Here is a 16,469-nt window from a genome sequence, read left to right as displayed (position 1 = left end):
TGTGTCTGGCAGATCTCAACAAAACAAACAAATAAACAACAACAAAATAGTCTGTTGGCACGACCTTAAGAGAGCGCTCGCACATCAGACCACGTGATACGATTCCTGGAAAGTTCCTGGAAATTAGTATTTAATATACTAGTCTTTTAAAACGAGAATTAAGTTGTTAACGACGAGCGCGCGCACACACACACACACACACACACAGAGAGAGAGAAGGAGAGGGAGAGAGAGAGCAAGAGAAAAAAATATTCGTTGGAATATATCACTAAACTGCTGGAGAGAGTAATTATATGTCCTGCTATCTTGGCTCGCGTTGTAACGCGTTAGGACGCGCAGTGCGCGCGGTGCGCTTGCAGACAGCGCGAGACATACAGTGTCGCCAGTGTCGCTCCCGACAGAATCAATGCAAATACACGGAAAAACGCGTGCCAATCTGCTGAGCATCAGGGGGTGCTGGTCGTTTGACAGTGAGGCGATCAGTGTTTCCCATCAATAATAAACGATGGGTCTGAATCATGGTGCCATTGAACGACTGTAACGTGAAACGCGCTGGTCTTGATTATTGCTTTCACTTAGACAAAAGGTAAGTGCTATGCGCTTTTTCTGACTGTCACCTTTCAGGCTCAAGTTTAAATTCAAAATATACTCTGGTTTATTTCCTCTGATTCATTATGTCTCACATAGCAGCTACATCAAATAATCCGTGCATTTAGAACTAACGTATCTTCATTTACACGTTCAGGAGAAAATACTCTCGTTTCTCTTATTTGTCACACTATCGTTTACCAGGAGCTAGCTGTCAATGCAGTTTCCTAGTAAAGGCAGTTCTGCGTATTTTGCCGTCTCTCAAAGACACCCTTTGTTTTTATTCCTCATGCACGTGCGCAATGAGCCATTCACACAGAAGACGGACGTTTGTAGCCTAATGTTAATGAAGCTTATGGTGATGTCATTTCGCTCTTTTATCCAATTAAAAACAACAACCGAAAACATAACAGTAGCTGCCCTTTGGTTTATTCAATGGAGAACTCTATGAGAGTTTTAAAAATAACAACAATAAGAAATGCGCTACAGGAGTGAAATGACTATCATATTAGAGCACCACCCTCCTGGGTGACAGTAGACGCATTAAGACTGTAAAAATACTAAGGATTTACAGGACAAAAACTATTTTAAGGTAGGACGAGGAATGATTTTGTTTCTGTCTTAAGCTAGGTACAACTCAAATTCAGATCAGGATAATGAATGTTGAATGACAGAACTGGTTTCATTAATGTTTAGTTTGACAGCTATACAAGTATACAAGTGATAGTTCACACAAGCTTTTAATTTACGTGTTAAAAACTATAAATACCATGTCTGAGGTGACGGGAAGGGATGTAACATTTTCCATTCTGCTGGAGACACAAACATTGACCAAACCAGGACAGTGTTGCTACGTTTACCTCAATTGTGTGAGTGACTAACACACACTCTTTCGTTTAGCTGTATTATGCATTTGCATATTTGTTTCTTGTTTTATGTTATTTTAAAGCTTTTTAACGTTTCCTATACGGTGCCTTTTTGAATTAAATGATTCAAATGAATCGAGGTTGACGTGGGGTGACATTGTTTTGAAGAAGTACATTTGATGACCATAAATGCATGCATGTCCACGTTTTCTATTACTCTCAGGTAATGTAGAAGATTGTAGCAACAGTACAGTACCAGTAGGCCTTGACATCAGTGCACACGGTTTTATGCTACAATGTAGTTCTTAAACATCAGCAAATTTGCAGCAGACATGTATGGAAATACTAATCAGCAAAAAAAAAACAAAAAAAAAAAAACCCAACAACAGCACAAAAAGCATCAAACAAAACATATGGTTAAAATCATGTTTGTATTTTCAGATCGGCGCAGCCAAACAGTATCCACGGACGCTGTGGAAGACTTCTCACATGTTTTGGTCGATTTTAAGAGTCAGTAGTCTTCGAAGGATAATTATAGACATTGAGTGGATGCAGAACGCCGTTCTCCAATGACCTGTCACTCTTCCGACTCCACGGAAAGTATCGAGAATGAAAGGAGATCGCAAACCGAAACCCAAGTCGCGGAGTCCGAGCAGAGTCGCATTTCCACTGCCATGAGAGACCTTAAAAACACTGGTAAACGTTTAATGCTCGTTTCACTTACATACTCTCTTCATTTGCTCCTGTAACTCTCACTGAATTCATGTCGCATGCAACACAGCAACAGGCAGGGATTCATATAGTTAAAAAATAATTATCACAATGCGTCAAATTTTATGTTAAAAGTGAAAACAGTCGATTTAAAAAAGATTAACCTTCTAGGTATATAAAATTTCATTAAAATGTTTAAAGGTCGTTTTAAGTGTACTTTAAACTCATAAATCAGATTAGCAGCAGCTGTATCGTGCTTTTGCCATGAGTTTGTTGCAGGCCCATACACAGGTTTTTTTTTTATTATTTTAAATACCGAGGTCCCAAATTGGAGAGTAAGGTGGTTCCTCCCCCAAGAAAATTTAGATTTTCCTGACTTACATGTGTGCATTTTAAGATGTTTAAAGGCTCATAAATTGGATTATAATGTAGGTTTTAAACCAAGGCAGTAGTAGCACAGATTATTTTTTCAAGATAACAGATTCTTGAACATGAGAATAAGATTAAAAGTTGCAACGAATGATCCACGCTACAAATAGAGAAGATATAGTTTGTTTATGACTTTAATAAACTCAGTTATAATTATCCTGGTAGCCTTCAGTAAAATCACGTCTAAAATGATTAAACATGAATTTGATTATTATTATTTAATTCACACTGATAGAAATTAATATTTTCCAATAAGTTTAAACTGATTTTTACATTTTATGGGCAATTGTAACTTTATACCCCCCCCCCCCCCTTTAAAGTGTCCATTATCTTACGTTTAATCAGTGAATTAAAATAATAAGACATTTGGGCTGTTAGCATGCAAATGAAATCGACACAGAAGCTGCATCTGAAGTGGCATTACACTGTTTAATGCAAGACATGAATTCATTTATCTGCAATTACAAATGCATAAGTAATGTTTTGATATGTTAAACATAAAACGTTTACTATACTGATATTTGAAATGATTTAAAACATGAAAAAAAAAAAAAAACATCGAAATGTGAAATTAAAATCGCCAATAGGTATCAGCAAGTCACTGTTCATAAGTGAGTCATTGCGATTGAACCGAATCATTTAAACGGTTGATTCATTCAGGAACGAAACAACGTCATGTTGCTCAGAGACGCAAAACTGTGCTGTGGCTGTGTTTGGAATGAATTTGTTGGTGAAATAGAGCAAAAACAGGCAATATGTAAAACAGGCACCCCTACCGCTGAGGCATCTCAGATGAGAAGATCTTTTCTCTTTCATCATATCGTGTTCGAGATCCACCTATGGGAAGGGCATCCGTACCTGACCTCTGCAGAAGCATCCAATTGCACCAAGTCTGGCTAGACAGACAGAAGCGTTAGCCAATGCCAGGTAAGGCCCCGCCCCCTTACCTAGGGGTATAATAATGGCTGCAGCGCTGCCATTCTCCACTTGACATTCGCTTCTCGCAATCTCTGCATTGACACAGTTCGGTTGGATTACGCTGCTCACTTTCGTGTCTTCAGGAGGACATATCAATTGATCAGCCTCCGCCAGACGTGACTGTCGTCTTCTCAGCCTTCTGCTGTGTTCTGCATTCAGAGCCGCCCGCGCTCTCGTCGTTTTCACCTGCTCCCACGGCTGCCCGCCACGGATTTTTCAGATTTCTTCTCCGGTATGTCGCTTTCTAAACCTACCGCTTCTCCGGGGAATAGCCTATCACGGGCCTTTCCCCGGCCGCGTGTGGAGCGCTCATTGCTGCTAAGGACCTTCACCCGCTCTGCGTGGTTTGCTTGGGCCTTAAACACGCTCAAGAAGCCTTGGAGAACCCAGAAAATTGCAGTCATTGCCTTATGCTGCCCAAAAAGCTTTTACGACGCAGTCTTAAAGTTGCAGCAACCCAGTGCGCCGAGCTCGGCCTTTCTGACTCAGATGGGGGACACGGTGACGACGACGCTCTACCGGGGGACTCCCGGGGGATTCCCGGGAGACTCCCGGGGCTCCTCCTCACTTGTTTAGGCTGACCAGCCCAATCCCGCATTCCCCGAAGAGGACATCTTCGCGTGCAACCTCATGCTTGCCGACGAGGAGGCCATCCCGCCCTCTGGTGTTCCCCAGGCTAGCAGCCACGCAGCCCTGCCTCAGTCCATCCTCCTGATAGTGTGTGAGCGAGCAACCGCTTGCCTCATCATTGAGTGGCCGGCTCCACAGAGCGCCACCGACCAGGAGAGGGATATTTACGACGGAAAAGTGTTGGGTCCTCCTCCCGGTCCGAGGAAACAACTCTTCTCCTTCCTTCCAGCGTGCGCTAAGCACATGAGGCACAATTGGAGCGACCCCCTCGACTTCAAACACGGCCTTACGGGCCTTGAAGTAAAGGATATGGCAGCTCATGGTATGGGGGACCCCCCCGCTATCGAGCCTTCCATCGCCAGGCACCTTAACCCCGCTCAGGCCGGGCTGCTCGCTCCCCCTAAGCCGGTCTTGTCCAACAAGATGGACCGTTTTTCTGCCTCAGTTCACCAGTCCGCATACAAGTCCTCGGCCTTGGCTGTCAGGGCCCTGAACGTCTCGTCTCTCCTCTCTGCTTACCAGGCGGAGATTTTGGATGAATTAGGGCAACAGCTAGAAAAGGGAACTCCTTCTCTACCCTTGTGTAAGGAGATCCTCACGGTGAACGACCTCGTCCTTCGTAACGCTCGGCAGGCCATCCAAGCCTGCGGGCGCTCTATGGCGCTTTCTGTGTTGCGAGAGCGCACGCTCTGGCTTAACCTGTCAGGCTTTCCTAACAGTGAGGAGCGGCGCATCGTGGGCGCGTTGGTGGAGCCCGGCTGGGCTCTCTTCGGCCCCGCCGTCGCATTGATGCAACAACGGTGTGACGACAAAAAGAAGGAGGATGAGGCCTTCAAGTTATGCCTTCCTAGGAAGGCGGCCCCACACCAGGCACCCCCTGCGCGTTTGCCTAACACTCCTGCCATAGGACGACACTTCCACCAGGACAAGGAAAGGCCCCGCAACAAACCCCCTCCATGGCAGAATAACCCACCACCTGCTAAGCACTGGGGAAAATCGACTCCCGCCGCGGCTGGAAGACCATCTAACCCTACCCCCATCCACTCGAAATGTAAGCGGCTTGCCTGATGTTCGGTTGATGGGGGCATCGAGTCCGCGTTCACAGGCCACGAGCCCTTCGGACTCTCTTCCTGTCCCAGGACCCCCGTTCAAAAGACGCAGGGTCTCCCGCGGATGGATCGGTTCCTCTCCTTTCGAGGCTGCCCAGCCCATGTGTTCAATGAACGTTGTGTGTTCCCCCCTCACGTTCAGGGGGTCTGTTGTGAGGAAAAGTGCAAAAGCAGTGTCACCACACCGCATACACTCTGTTCCCATCACCCAACCAATAAAGGCTTCGGCCCCAGTGTTTCCCCAACACAAAACACACACACAAAAAAAAAACACATTAAGACAAACAAATCAAATGAATTCGTTACGGAGAGAGGATCTCTCTCCGCACAGAGAGTCCATCTCCCTGCGGAGAGAGGAAATCTGTCTGAACCCCTGCATGTTGCCCCTGGTGTGTCCACTAGGTGGCGCCATTGCATCACAAATAAACCAGCTGGGCTTACACAGCTCTGCTGCAGATCTGGTGGGAACACTCGCAGGTCACGAATGGGCTTGGCAAACTGTTTCGGCTACCGAGTGGGTGATGTGTACTATAATGCAGGGATACAGACTGCAGTTTGCAATGAAACCCAGGCATTTCAACGGCATTCTCTCTTCACCCACGGAAGAGAACGCCTTACACATTCTGAAAGAGGAAATATCCTCCCTCCTAAACAATGGAGCGATTCAGGTGGTGCCCCCCAGTCTGATGAATCAGGGATTTTATTCTCGTTATTTCCTGGTCCCAAAAAAGGACGGCGCTCTCCGCCCTATTTTGGACCTTCGTGTGTTGAACAAACATTTGAGGAAATACAATTTCAGAATGCTGACTCATGACTCGCTCGCCCGTGCCATAAAACAAAACAACTGGTTCACATCGGTCAACCTGAAGGATGCTTTCTTCCATATAAGCATTTATCCGCCACACATGAATTTTCTTCGTTTCGTCTACCAAGGCACATGTTACGAATTCACAGTTCTGCCGTTTGGGCTCAGTCTAAGCCCCCGGTGTTTCTGTCTGTGTGCGGAGGCGGGTTTAGCACCCATGAGAATGTCAGGTCTGAGGATTCTGACATACATAGACGATTGGCTCATCATAGCCGAATCGAAAGAGAAAGTGTTGCAGGACACCTGCCGTGTGCTCACGCACATCACATCTCTCGGGTTCAGAGTGAATGTGAGCAAGAGCAATTTTACACCCAGTCAGAATGTAATTTTCCTGGGTTTGGAGTTGCACTCAGTCTCCATGCGAGCGCGTCTCTCTCAAGAGCGCGTTCTCTCTCTAATGAACTGTCTGTCGCAGTTCAGAGAGGGGGCAAAAGTACAATATCGCACATGCCTCAGGCTGCAGGGTTTTATGGCTTCATCTATCCAGGTTGTACCGCTGGGACTCCTGAGAATGGGAGCGTTCATGAAATGGGTTTTGTTACTGCATTTCAGCCCGACGTGCGATCTTTGCCGCTCTGTAATAGTGACGCGCGCCTGCTCGGCAGCCTAGCGCCACTGTAAGAGTGCAGACTTTTACGCACAGGGAACCCCTCTGGGGACGGTTATGATGCGGAAAGTTGTGACGACAGATGCGTACTTAACAGGCTGGGGCGCCAGCAATGAGGGCAGAACGGTGAACGGTCTGTGGCCGAGCAGACTACGTTCAGCGCACATAAATTATTAAGAGCTTATGGCCGTATGAAAAGCTCTGAATCATTTTCTGCCTTGCCTGCAGGGACATCATGTGCTCGTACGCTGCGACAATACCACGGCAGTGGCTTATATCAACCGTCAGGGCGGCGTGTGCTCATCGAAACTTCACGCTCTAGCTTACAAGTTTAAGTGTGGAGCAGACGGGGTTTTCCTGTCGTTACGCGCGACTCATGTTCCGGGCCTTCTAAACAGAGGCGCGGATCTTCTATCAAGGGGAAACCCAATCTACGGAGATTGGCGCCTTCACCCGCAGATAGTGGATATGTTATGGATGAGATTCGGACAGGCAACCGTAGATCTATTCACCTTGTGCGAAAACTACCATTGTCCTATGTTTTTCTCGCTAAAGGACGTGGACGCGCCTTGGGGGTAGATGCACTGGCCCTCCCGCGGCCCAGAGTGCTGCTGTATGCCTTTCCTCCCCTTGGCCTGATAATTCCTACACTGGCCAGGGTGAGAGAACAGGGCCTGTCTCTCATTCTGATAGCACCCAGATGGCCCAAAGCACCATGGCTGGCAGAGATAATCCCTCTGTTATATGCCGAGCCGTAGCACCTCGCCCTCCCGCACAGACCTATTGTCCCAAGCGAACGGGGAGATTTATCACCCGCACCCGGACAGGGTGGCTCTTTGGGCTTGGCCCGTGAGAGGACAAACCTAAGCGCACTGGGGCTTTCGCCGCAGTTTTTTTATGGCAGTAAGTGGCAAGTGTTTGAAGGGTGGTCTGATGGGCGTGGTCTCACATCTTATCAGTGCTCAGTTCCTGATATTTTGTGTTTCCTCCAAGACCTCTTGGAAAAAGGCAGGTCTTTTTCCACAATTAAGGTCTACTTGGCTGCGATTTCGGCCTGTCATGTGGGCTTTGAGGGCTCAACAGTCGGGCAGCATCCTCTAATCCACAGATTTATGAATGGTGCCCGTCACCGCTTTCCAGTCATCAGGAGAACTGTTCCTGAGTGGGACCTCTCCATGGTGTTGGAGGCTCTGTCTCAATATCCCTTTGAACGTCTTGAAAGTTTTTCCCTAAAGCTGCTGTCCTTCAAGACAGCTTTGCTCTTGGCCTTAGCATCAGCTAAACGTGTCAGTGAGCTACATGCACTTTCGGTTCATCCCTCGTGCACTAAATTCTCTCTTAGTGGAGATATGGTTTCCCTTAAGCCTAATCCGGCCTTCATGCCGAAGTGCTTCCCTGCGTTCACTTCGGAGGTGTTGGAGCTGTCCGCTTTTCACCCTCCACCTTTTTCCTCACCGGAGGATGAGAGGCTAAATGCTCTGTGTCCCGTCCGTGCGTTACGGACATATATAAACAGGACCAGTGCTTTCCGGAAGAGCGACCAGCTCTTTATTTCATGGGCACCCCCTCATGGAGGGAATCCTATTTCTAAGCAACGCCTCTCACATTGGCTTGTGAATGCTATAGCTTTGGCTTGTTAATCAAAGGGAATGCAGCCACCAGGGGACATCAGAGCTCATTCCACGAGGGGCATTGCCACCTCTTGGGCTTTGTTTAGGGGAGTGTCGCTAAAGGACATCTGCTCCACTGCCACTTGAGCTTTTCCTCATACCTTCGTGTGTTATTACTGGCTGGATGTCACCAGTATCTCGGTAGCACATTCGGTTTTAGGGGTGGTGTCTTCTTAGCCCTTCCCTGCAACCCCGATGGAAGTATGAAGAAGGAGTGAATGGGCCGGCTGGCCATGCACATCCCTGTCACTAAGCATGTTTTTACATTCCTTTTCTGGGTGTATTTAATGCACATTGGTTATCATGTGTGTGATGCTAACATTTTTTCATGTGCTGCATATGCACAGCAGTCACGATTGTGCATCAGTATTGCAGGTTCATGAGTATGGGACGTGTCAGGCACCGCCTCTCTGGGGCGACCGTCCTTCTCTGGCTTTCAGAACCTCACTGTGAGTGTATTGGGCAATCGGGGAGCTGTCCATGTCTCTCCCATAGGTGGATCTCGAACACGAGATGATGAAAGAGAATAATAGGTTACTGTCGTAACCCAGGTTCTCTGAAACATCGAGTGGAGAGATCCACCAACTTTGCCCCGCTTGCCACACGAGAAGCGAATATACTTACTGGAGAATAGCAGCGCTGCAGCCATTATTATACCCCTAGGTAAGGGGACGGGACCTTACCTGGCATTGGCTGCACGCTTCTGTCTGTCTAGCCAGACTTGGTGCAATTGGATGCTTCTGCAGAGGTCAGGTACGGATGCCCTTCCCATAGGTGGATCTCTCCACTCGATGTTTCAGTGAAACAGGGTTACGACAGTAACCTGTTGTTATCTTGGCTTGTCTAGACCTCGGGGACCTTGATGGTGGGTGAATCTCAAATAATTGAAAATGTTTCAAGACTTGCTGTTAATGTTTTTTCTTTTTTCTTTTTTTTGTATTACAATTTGCATCTGGTCTGTTGTTTCGGGACTGTTGTTTGATCAGAAGATAATAATGAAAATATGAGAGAAGTGAATGTCAAGAAAAAAAGTAGGATAATTATTTTTTACATTAAGGGGCAGTTTTCACCATGTTTGGATTTCCAGGGGCATGTTTTTATTTTATTTTATGAATCCATTTATTTTCTATTAAATTATACAGTTTTTCATTATTGTATGTCACCATTTTAATTTAATACATTAATAAATCCAAATAATTAGATTTAATGTATGAAGTATATTTAAAATTAATTCAACATCATAAAATAATATATTCCACATGAATTCTGGGGTCATTTTTATCACTTTATTTTTATCACCCCCTTCCTCAACCTGATAAGAAGTATGCAAGTGAATTATTGGAACTATGCAAATTTCTTGAAAAAGCTTTTACTGTTTACATTTTCTGTTTTGCTTTTTGTGCAACAAAAGAGTGACATTATCATGTCTATGAAGCTTTTGTTATATATCCTGGTCTGGCTGGAACATTTGTCCTTAGTGGTTTGTGTCTCTGTCACATCACATCCCTTTCTGGTTTCAAGTGCATGAGCAAATTTAGTCCAGCACTGCACTGTATAAAAGAGAAAACAACATAAAGTCATTATGATGCTGCAGCGAGATCCTTTTTTAGGTTTGTTTGTTATTGAGAAATACAATGTGAGCAGCTTTGGGGAACATCTGTCAAGCATCCGCCATCACAAATGTCAGATACTCCCAAGATGAATAGTCAGATCTAGTTTACTATTTCAGGAAAAATATGTCATTTATGTTGATATTTCTGCCGTCTTGTTTAGTCTTGCTATGCCACAGTTGTCATAATGTTTTCAGTTAACATTCACTTATCAGCTCATTTTGGAAGTGCTTGGTTTCTGCTGCATTATCAGATGTGAATTAGCTCTTTAAATCAGGGCACAGTTGAGAGGTTGCGTCCTCTTCTGAAAGCCAAAATCTCTGCAGTGACTCAGAAAACGCCTGATAAAACAACAGCCGAATTGCTAGGATATGACTGTAGCTGTGACGGTTTTTGTGAGACTGTCTTTAGAGGGTCACGTTATGGGTCTCATGTTACACAAGCAAGCGACTGAAACAGATACTGTGGAAGAGGATACGTATATGACCACCTCTATGTCTTCTTTTCTTGGAAGCAGGCTGGTATTGGGGCAGCCTGACAGCAAATGAAGCCAAGGAGATCCTGCAGGACACATCGGAGGGGACGTTTCTGGTCCGAGACAGCTCTCAGAGGGACTACCTCTTCACCATCTCCGCCATGACATCTGCGGGACCCACCAACCTGCGAATCGAATACGAGGACGGCAAGTTCAAGCTGGACTCTGTGGTGCTGGTCAAACCCAAACTCAAGCAGTTCGACAGCGTTGTCCATCTCGTGGAACACTATGTGCAGCTGTCCCGGACGTCTTGTATGGGCAGAACTACCCCTCTCGCCCCGTCCAATAGCACTGTGCAGCTGCTGCTCACAAATCCGGTGTACACAGCCACACCATCTCTGCAGCATCTGTGTCGTATTGCCATCAACAAAACCACACGGCGGGTACAAGAACTCCCTTTGCCGAACCGCCTGAAGGATTACCTGACAGACTACACTTATAATGTATAGAACCAGATGGTCAATAATGACCATAAGTGCTTAGGTACTATGGATCATAGACCCAGCGATACTGGGGTGCTGATGTCCCGTTTAGGATCATTTGCCTGGGATCCCTCATCTTGTGCCCAAGGACAACTTTGAAAGGATAACTCACACAAAAAAAAATAAAAGTCTGTCATTAATTACTCACCGTCAGTGATGTTCCAAACCTGTTTGACTTTTTCATCTGTGGAACACAAGAGAAGATATTCCATTTTTGTCCATACAATGAAAGTCAACGGGATCCAAAAGAACACATCAGCGTTTTTCAAAACATATTCCACTTTCTGTTTTGATTCGGTGAGTAAATTATGACAGAATGTACATTTTCTGGCTGAACTATCCCATTAATACACAGAATATCATAACTGTTAAGTGTCCTTCATTGCGTGCTTAACAAGTTTATGGCCTGTAGATATTCTACAGTCGATTTTGAATGAGTGACTGAGCAGTATCTGTGAGGAGCATTGGCCTGCACTGACATTGGTGGGTTTCTTCCTGTAATACGCACATCAGATATACAGGACGCCTCACGGTGTGACCATGCATCACTTTTAAAAGGAAGAGTTCACCCAAAAATGAATACACTAGCTCAATCTTAAACGTGATGTTCTTTATTCTGTAGAACATAAAAGAAGATATTTTGAAGAATCCTGCAGCTGTCTTTGTCCATATATTGAAAACTACACTCTTCAAATTTCCAGATGGAGTTTTGCAGTGCTTCCATAAAGGAAACCTTTTGGGTCACCCAAATAACTTTTCAGTGAACAGTTCTTAAAACAATTTTTCCTTAGTGTGAAGAACATTTTAATATTATAAAAATACCATTTTCCACTATAAAGAACTGAAATGTTTCGATGGATGTTTATTAGATGAAAAAAATCCATACGACTTCTAAATAAGGATTATTTACTCTCCAATCACTGATCAAAGCACACAAAGGCAGACCACATTAACTATGGTGGCACAAACATCCACTGATGTCAAACCTCATTGGGATGTTAATTGAAGTATTTTCTTTTATGTTCCACAGAAGAAAGCAAACCATATGAGTTTGGAACAACATGAGGGTAACATGAGTAAAGAATTCTCATTTTTGGGTGAGCTATGCTTTTATTGCAGCAGGTGTCTGAGATGTTCTGCATCCTGTGTTTGGGACATGGGAGTTTGAAACTGTATGCTTTTGGACTATGTTTTATTTGCTCATTATCCATGTTATATTTTTGTACTGTAGTCGTAGAAGATCATTTGATGTCATGGTTGCCCAAGGAACTGCTGGGAACTGGCAAGTACCTTGTGATATGATATACTGTATATACATGTCTTCATGATATCGTAAAACCTACTGAAAAATTACATGAAAAAAATTGCCCTTTTAAAGGTAATTTGAAACAAATAAAATGTATTATACATATACACTACCATTTGAAAATTTGGGGTTAGATTTTTTAATACTTTACTTCAGCAAGGACACATTGAAGTGAACAAATGTGTCAGTAAAGATATTAATAATGTTACAAAGGATTTCGGTTATGATCTTTTGAACTTTGAAGAATCCTGAAAACAATCCTTTCATCAAACACATTAAGCAGCACAATGATTTCTGAAGGATTATGTGACACTGAAGACTGAAGAGAAATGGCTGCTGAAAATTCACCTCATCACAGGAATAAATTACATTTTAATATATTATCAACTTTTTTTGCTCTATTGTTTATCAAATCAATGCAGCCTTACTGAAAATAAGAGACTCAAAAATATTGGAAAAACATACCAACCCCAAACATACTAAATTTTGAATGGCAGTGTGTGTGTGTGTGTGTGTATAAACATTTTAATTTAAAAGCTCAAACTTCCCCCCTTCCCCAACATTTAAGGGTGTGTACTTTGCAAATAAAATATACCGTCTTAGTATTTTATTGCACATTCTGAACCAAGAGGTAATTTAGCAGCATGGTTTGTTTCAGCTTTTGTTGCATATGGTCAAGAAGTAATGGCCTGTGTTAACCCTACCTCAGGAGGGTGTCGTGATAAACCTGCATGCTGATTGGTCGTCTCTGGAGAATCTTTGATTCTATACTGAATCGTAATTTTTTAACCAAACCAAAAAACAAAACAAAAACGTACTAGGTCAGAAGCTTTTTATTCTCTGCTTACTGCTATTTGTGGAGAGATTATAAGAAAAATGAGATTTTCCTCTCAAGTTCCTCACTAATCTGAACTCCTTTCTATTTTGGTTTAATGAAACATACAGAATATTATCTCTTCAAGAATGGGTCACTCAATGTATTCAATTCACCATTGTTCTTGGGTGCTAAATTCCTGCATTTTCCCTTTATGCTTAGTCGTTCAGTTAAAGCATTCGAATAGTATTATCTTAAAAGCATTGCGCTTAAAAGGATTACAGGTTGGTGCTTGATTTTGACATTATTTTTAAATAAAGAAGTTCATTATTTAATATGATTTAATTAAAATAAAAAAAAACAATCTACCAGAAATTCTTAAATAATTGGGAAGCTGATCTCAGATCAGCTTAAAAGGTAATTCTGCCAACATCTTTAAGATCCAGTATACTATTGTCAATATTATTCATCGTCTTCCTTGAGGACATGGTATATCTAGGGTAGTAAGTCTGATGTGATCTCTTTGCCACTACAAAATTCCACTAATATCATTTTACTACATTGTGGTGCATCAGGGGTGAATGGATTGTCTCCCAAAAAGTGAGAAATAAAAGCAAGCATAGCTTTAATTCCTGTTCTGTGTGTGTGTGTGTTTTTTTGGTAATGTCTGATAGAGGACTTGGGAAATAGAGTATGATTTCTACAACAACTTCACTCCTTTATTTCTGCCCCAAAATGAGCCAATCATGAGCAGAACAGACAATAACACCCATCACCAAGGTCACACACCCACAACCTGGCAACCTCTCAAACCTTCCGTAAACCCACATCCTAAATGGAGTTCTGGTTTCTAATGTTCTGAAAATACAGATAATCAAGTATATTTGGTGTTTGTATGGAAATAGTTTGTTTGGTTGTTTAGAAAAAAATCACTTTTTAATCCAACAGTGTTTGCAAGAAATTTGTATAATAATATTGAATTTATAAGTGTTTTTCTTGTGTACATTTTCTTTGGAAGTGTTTTTTCTTTGCCATCTGAATTGGGAAGTTTCACTCCCAGTTTGCCCAGTCCATTTTCCATTTCTACAGCGCTTCTTGTCCCCTACATGTTTTTTTTTTTCAAACCATGGAAATTCTGAGTAACAATTTGAGTCACTCCATATTTTCCAGGGATTTTTAGAGTGAATTGTGTGTACAAAGGCTGTGTATTTACAGACGTTTCCTCGAGAGGCAACCAACTAGCTGATAGGTGCAAGAAAGTAACTATTTCTGTTAAATATTGACACCGTTCCCAAGAAAGAGCTGCTAAAAGCAGGAGTTCTCCTTGTCACAGCACAAAAGAGTTGTTTAGTCAAAGATAACGTCGAGATAGCACTGTTTTCCAAGTAATCTAAACTTAATTTTACATGGAAATTGGATGTAATTGAACCCACAAGTGCACCGTCACAGTTTCTGCAGTCACAAACACATTTAAGTGTTGGCTTCGGCATGTTAGAAGAACAGCGCCATCCTATCCAAATGACTTGAATTACTATACAAATGACTTCATGTTTAAAGTTACACCAACACAACCTGACATCATATACATACGTATGTGTGTGTGTGTGTGTGTGTGTGTACATACACCAATGACTCCTTGCAGGACTTGTTGTACCTTAATTGTATGTTATAATTTATATGTTATAAAGTGTTACATGGAATACATCATTTAGATTTTTTTCACATCTTTTGACTTTTTTGACATTTTTGTTACCACAACAATTTTCTCAAATTATTATTGTTTATATATATATATATATACATATATGTCAGTAATTTATATGTTATAAAGTGTTACATGGAATACATCATTTAGATTTTTTTCACATCTTTTGACTTTTTTGACATTTTTGTTACCACAACAATTTTCTCAAATTATTATTGTTTATATATATATATATATACATATATATATATATATATATATATATATATATATATATATATATATATATATATATATATATATATATATATATATATATATGTGTGTGTGTGTGTGTGTGTGTGTGTTTATGTGTTTTTATTTAATTAACAAAAATTAAGCCAAAATGAAAAGCCATGTGTGACAAAGTTAGGACACCCTATGATTCAATTGCCTGTAGAACAACTTTTAGCACCAATAACTTGAATGAATCATTTTCTGTTTGACTTGATCAGTCTCTTTTTTGTGGAATTTCGTCCCACTCTTCTTTACAATGTTGCTCTAGTTTACTGAGGTTTGAAGGCATTTGTTTATGCACAGCTCTCATCACAGCATTTCAGTCAGGATGAGCTCTGGACATTGACTGGACCATTTTAACCCCTTTATTCTTTTATTTTCAGCTGTTCTGTTGTAGATTTGCTGCTGTTCTTGGGATCATTGTGCTGCTGCATGACCCAATATTGGCCAAGCTTTAGCTATTGGATGGATGTCCTCACATTTGACTCTAGAATACTTTGGGATACAGAGGAGTTCATGGTTGGCTCAATGACTGTGAGGTGCCCAGGTCCTGAGGTTACAGAACAAGCCCAAAATAATCAATCCTCTATGTGTGACTTCGGCGTTTGTGCTGAAATGCTCTTTAGGTTTTCATCAAACATGGCATTGTGCATCATGGCCAAACATCTCCCCCTTGGTCTCATCTGATCAAAGGACATTGTTCTAGAAGTCTTATGGTTTGTTTAGATGCAACTTTGCAAACCTAAACTGTGCTGCCATGCTTTTTTTTCTTTCTTTCTGGCAAGCCTTCCAAACACGCCATACTTGTCCCATATTTTTCTAATTGTACTGTCATAAACGTTATGTGTCACTCTTCCCAGATTGATGGCAAAAACAATTGCTTCTTTAAGATTATTGCTGATGTCTTACCTCCTTGGCTTTGTGTTAAGACACCCAAAGGCTCCAGACCATTAAACTGCCAAAACTTCTGCTTTCACACTTACTAGTGATCATACAGCTCACGCGGTCAAGTAAACAGGATTTAAAAGGCCAGTTCAGGGGTGAGGGCTATTGAACTCAGACCTCATATCACATGCACAAAACAATTAAGTTGACTACTTCAGCCAAGAGTCTTCATGTTGTACTGTACATCTGATAAAAAAACATAGCTTCTTCCAATCCAAAGCACAGTTCGCAAAAGCACATGTGACATCTTTTGTATCAATATAGCATTATCAAGACCAGACAATGATGTTTGGTCAAACTTGAGGCAGGAGCGGTGCCATGCGCAGAAACACAGCATTTGGAA

The 16,469-nt window shown here is 42.5% G+C and overlaps 1 protein-coding gene across 3 annotated transcripts; it reads left to right on the top strand.

Annotated features, from left to right (window-relative positions):
• Positions 1-207: 207 nt before the first annotated feature.
• On the top strand, positions 208-13,829 carry LOC132105816 (suppressor of cytokine signaling 2-like). Of its 3 annotated transcripts, none has more exons than XM_059511239.1 (3): positions 208-586; positions 1,896-2,150; positions 10,581-13,829. In XM_059511239.1, the coding sequence occupies exons 2-3, from the start codon at positions 2,024-2,026 to the stop codon at positions 11,045-11,047; spliced, it is 594 nt and encodes a 197-aa protein (XP_059367222.1). In that variant the 5' UTR covers positions 208-586; positions 1,896-2,023; the 3' UTR covers positions 11,048-13,829. The 3 variants fall into 3 exon arrangements, with proteins under 3 accessions (XP_059367222.1, XP_059367220.1, XP_059367221.1); XM_059511237.1 differs by having other exon boundaries at positions 10,578-13,829; XM_059511238.1 differs by lacking the exon at positions 208-586 and adding an exon at positions 784-1,180 and having other exon boundaries at positions 10,578-13,829.
• Positions 13,830-16,469: the final 2,640 nt, after the last annotated feature.

Source organism: Carassius carassius, chromosome 26 (assembly GCF_963082965.1).
Source record: "Carassius carassius chromosome 26, fCarCar2.1, whole genome shotgun sequence".
Classification (NCBI taxonomy): Eukaryota; Metazoa; Chordata; class Actinopteri; order Cypriniformes; family Cyprinidae; genus Carassius; species Carassius carassius.
This window is presented reverse-complemented; position numbering and strand designations above follow the sequence as displayed.

Coding starts and splice junctions, on each gene's coding strand:
- LOC132105816 (XM_059511237.1), top strand. CDS start 2,024: ATGACCTGTCACTCTTCCGACTCCACGGAAAGTATCGAGAATGAAAGG. Junction 2,151..10,577: donor GAGAGACCTTAAAAACACTG/GTAAACGTTTAA, acceptor TTTTCTTGGAAG/CAGGCTGGTATTGGGGCAGC.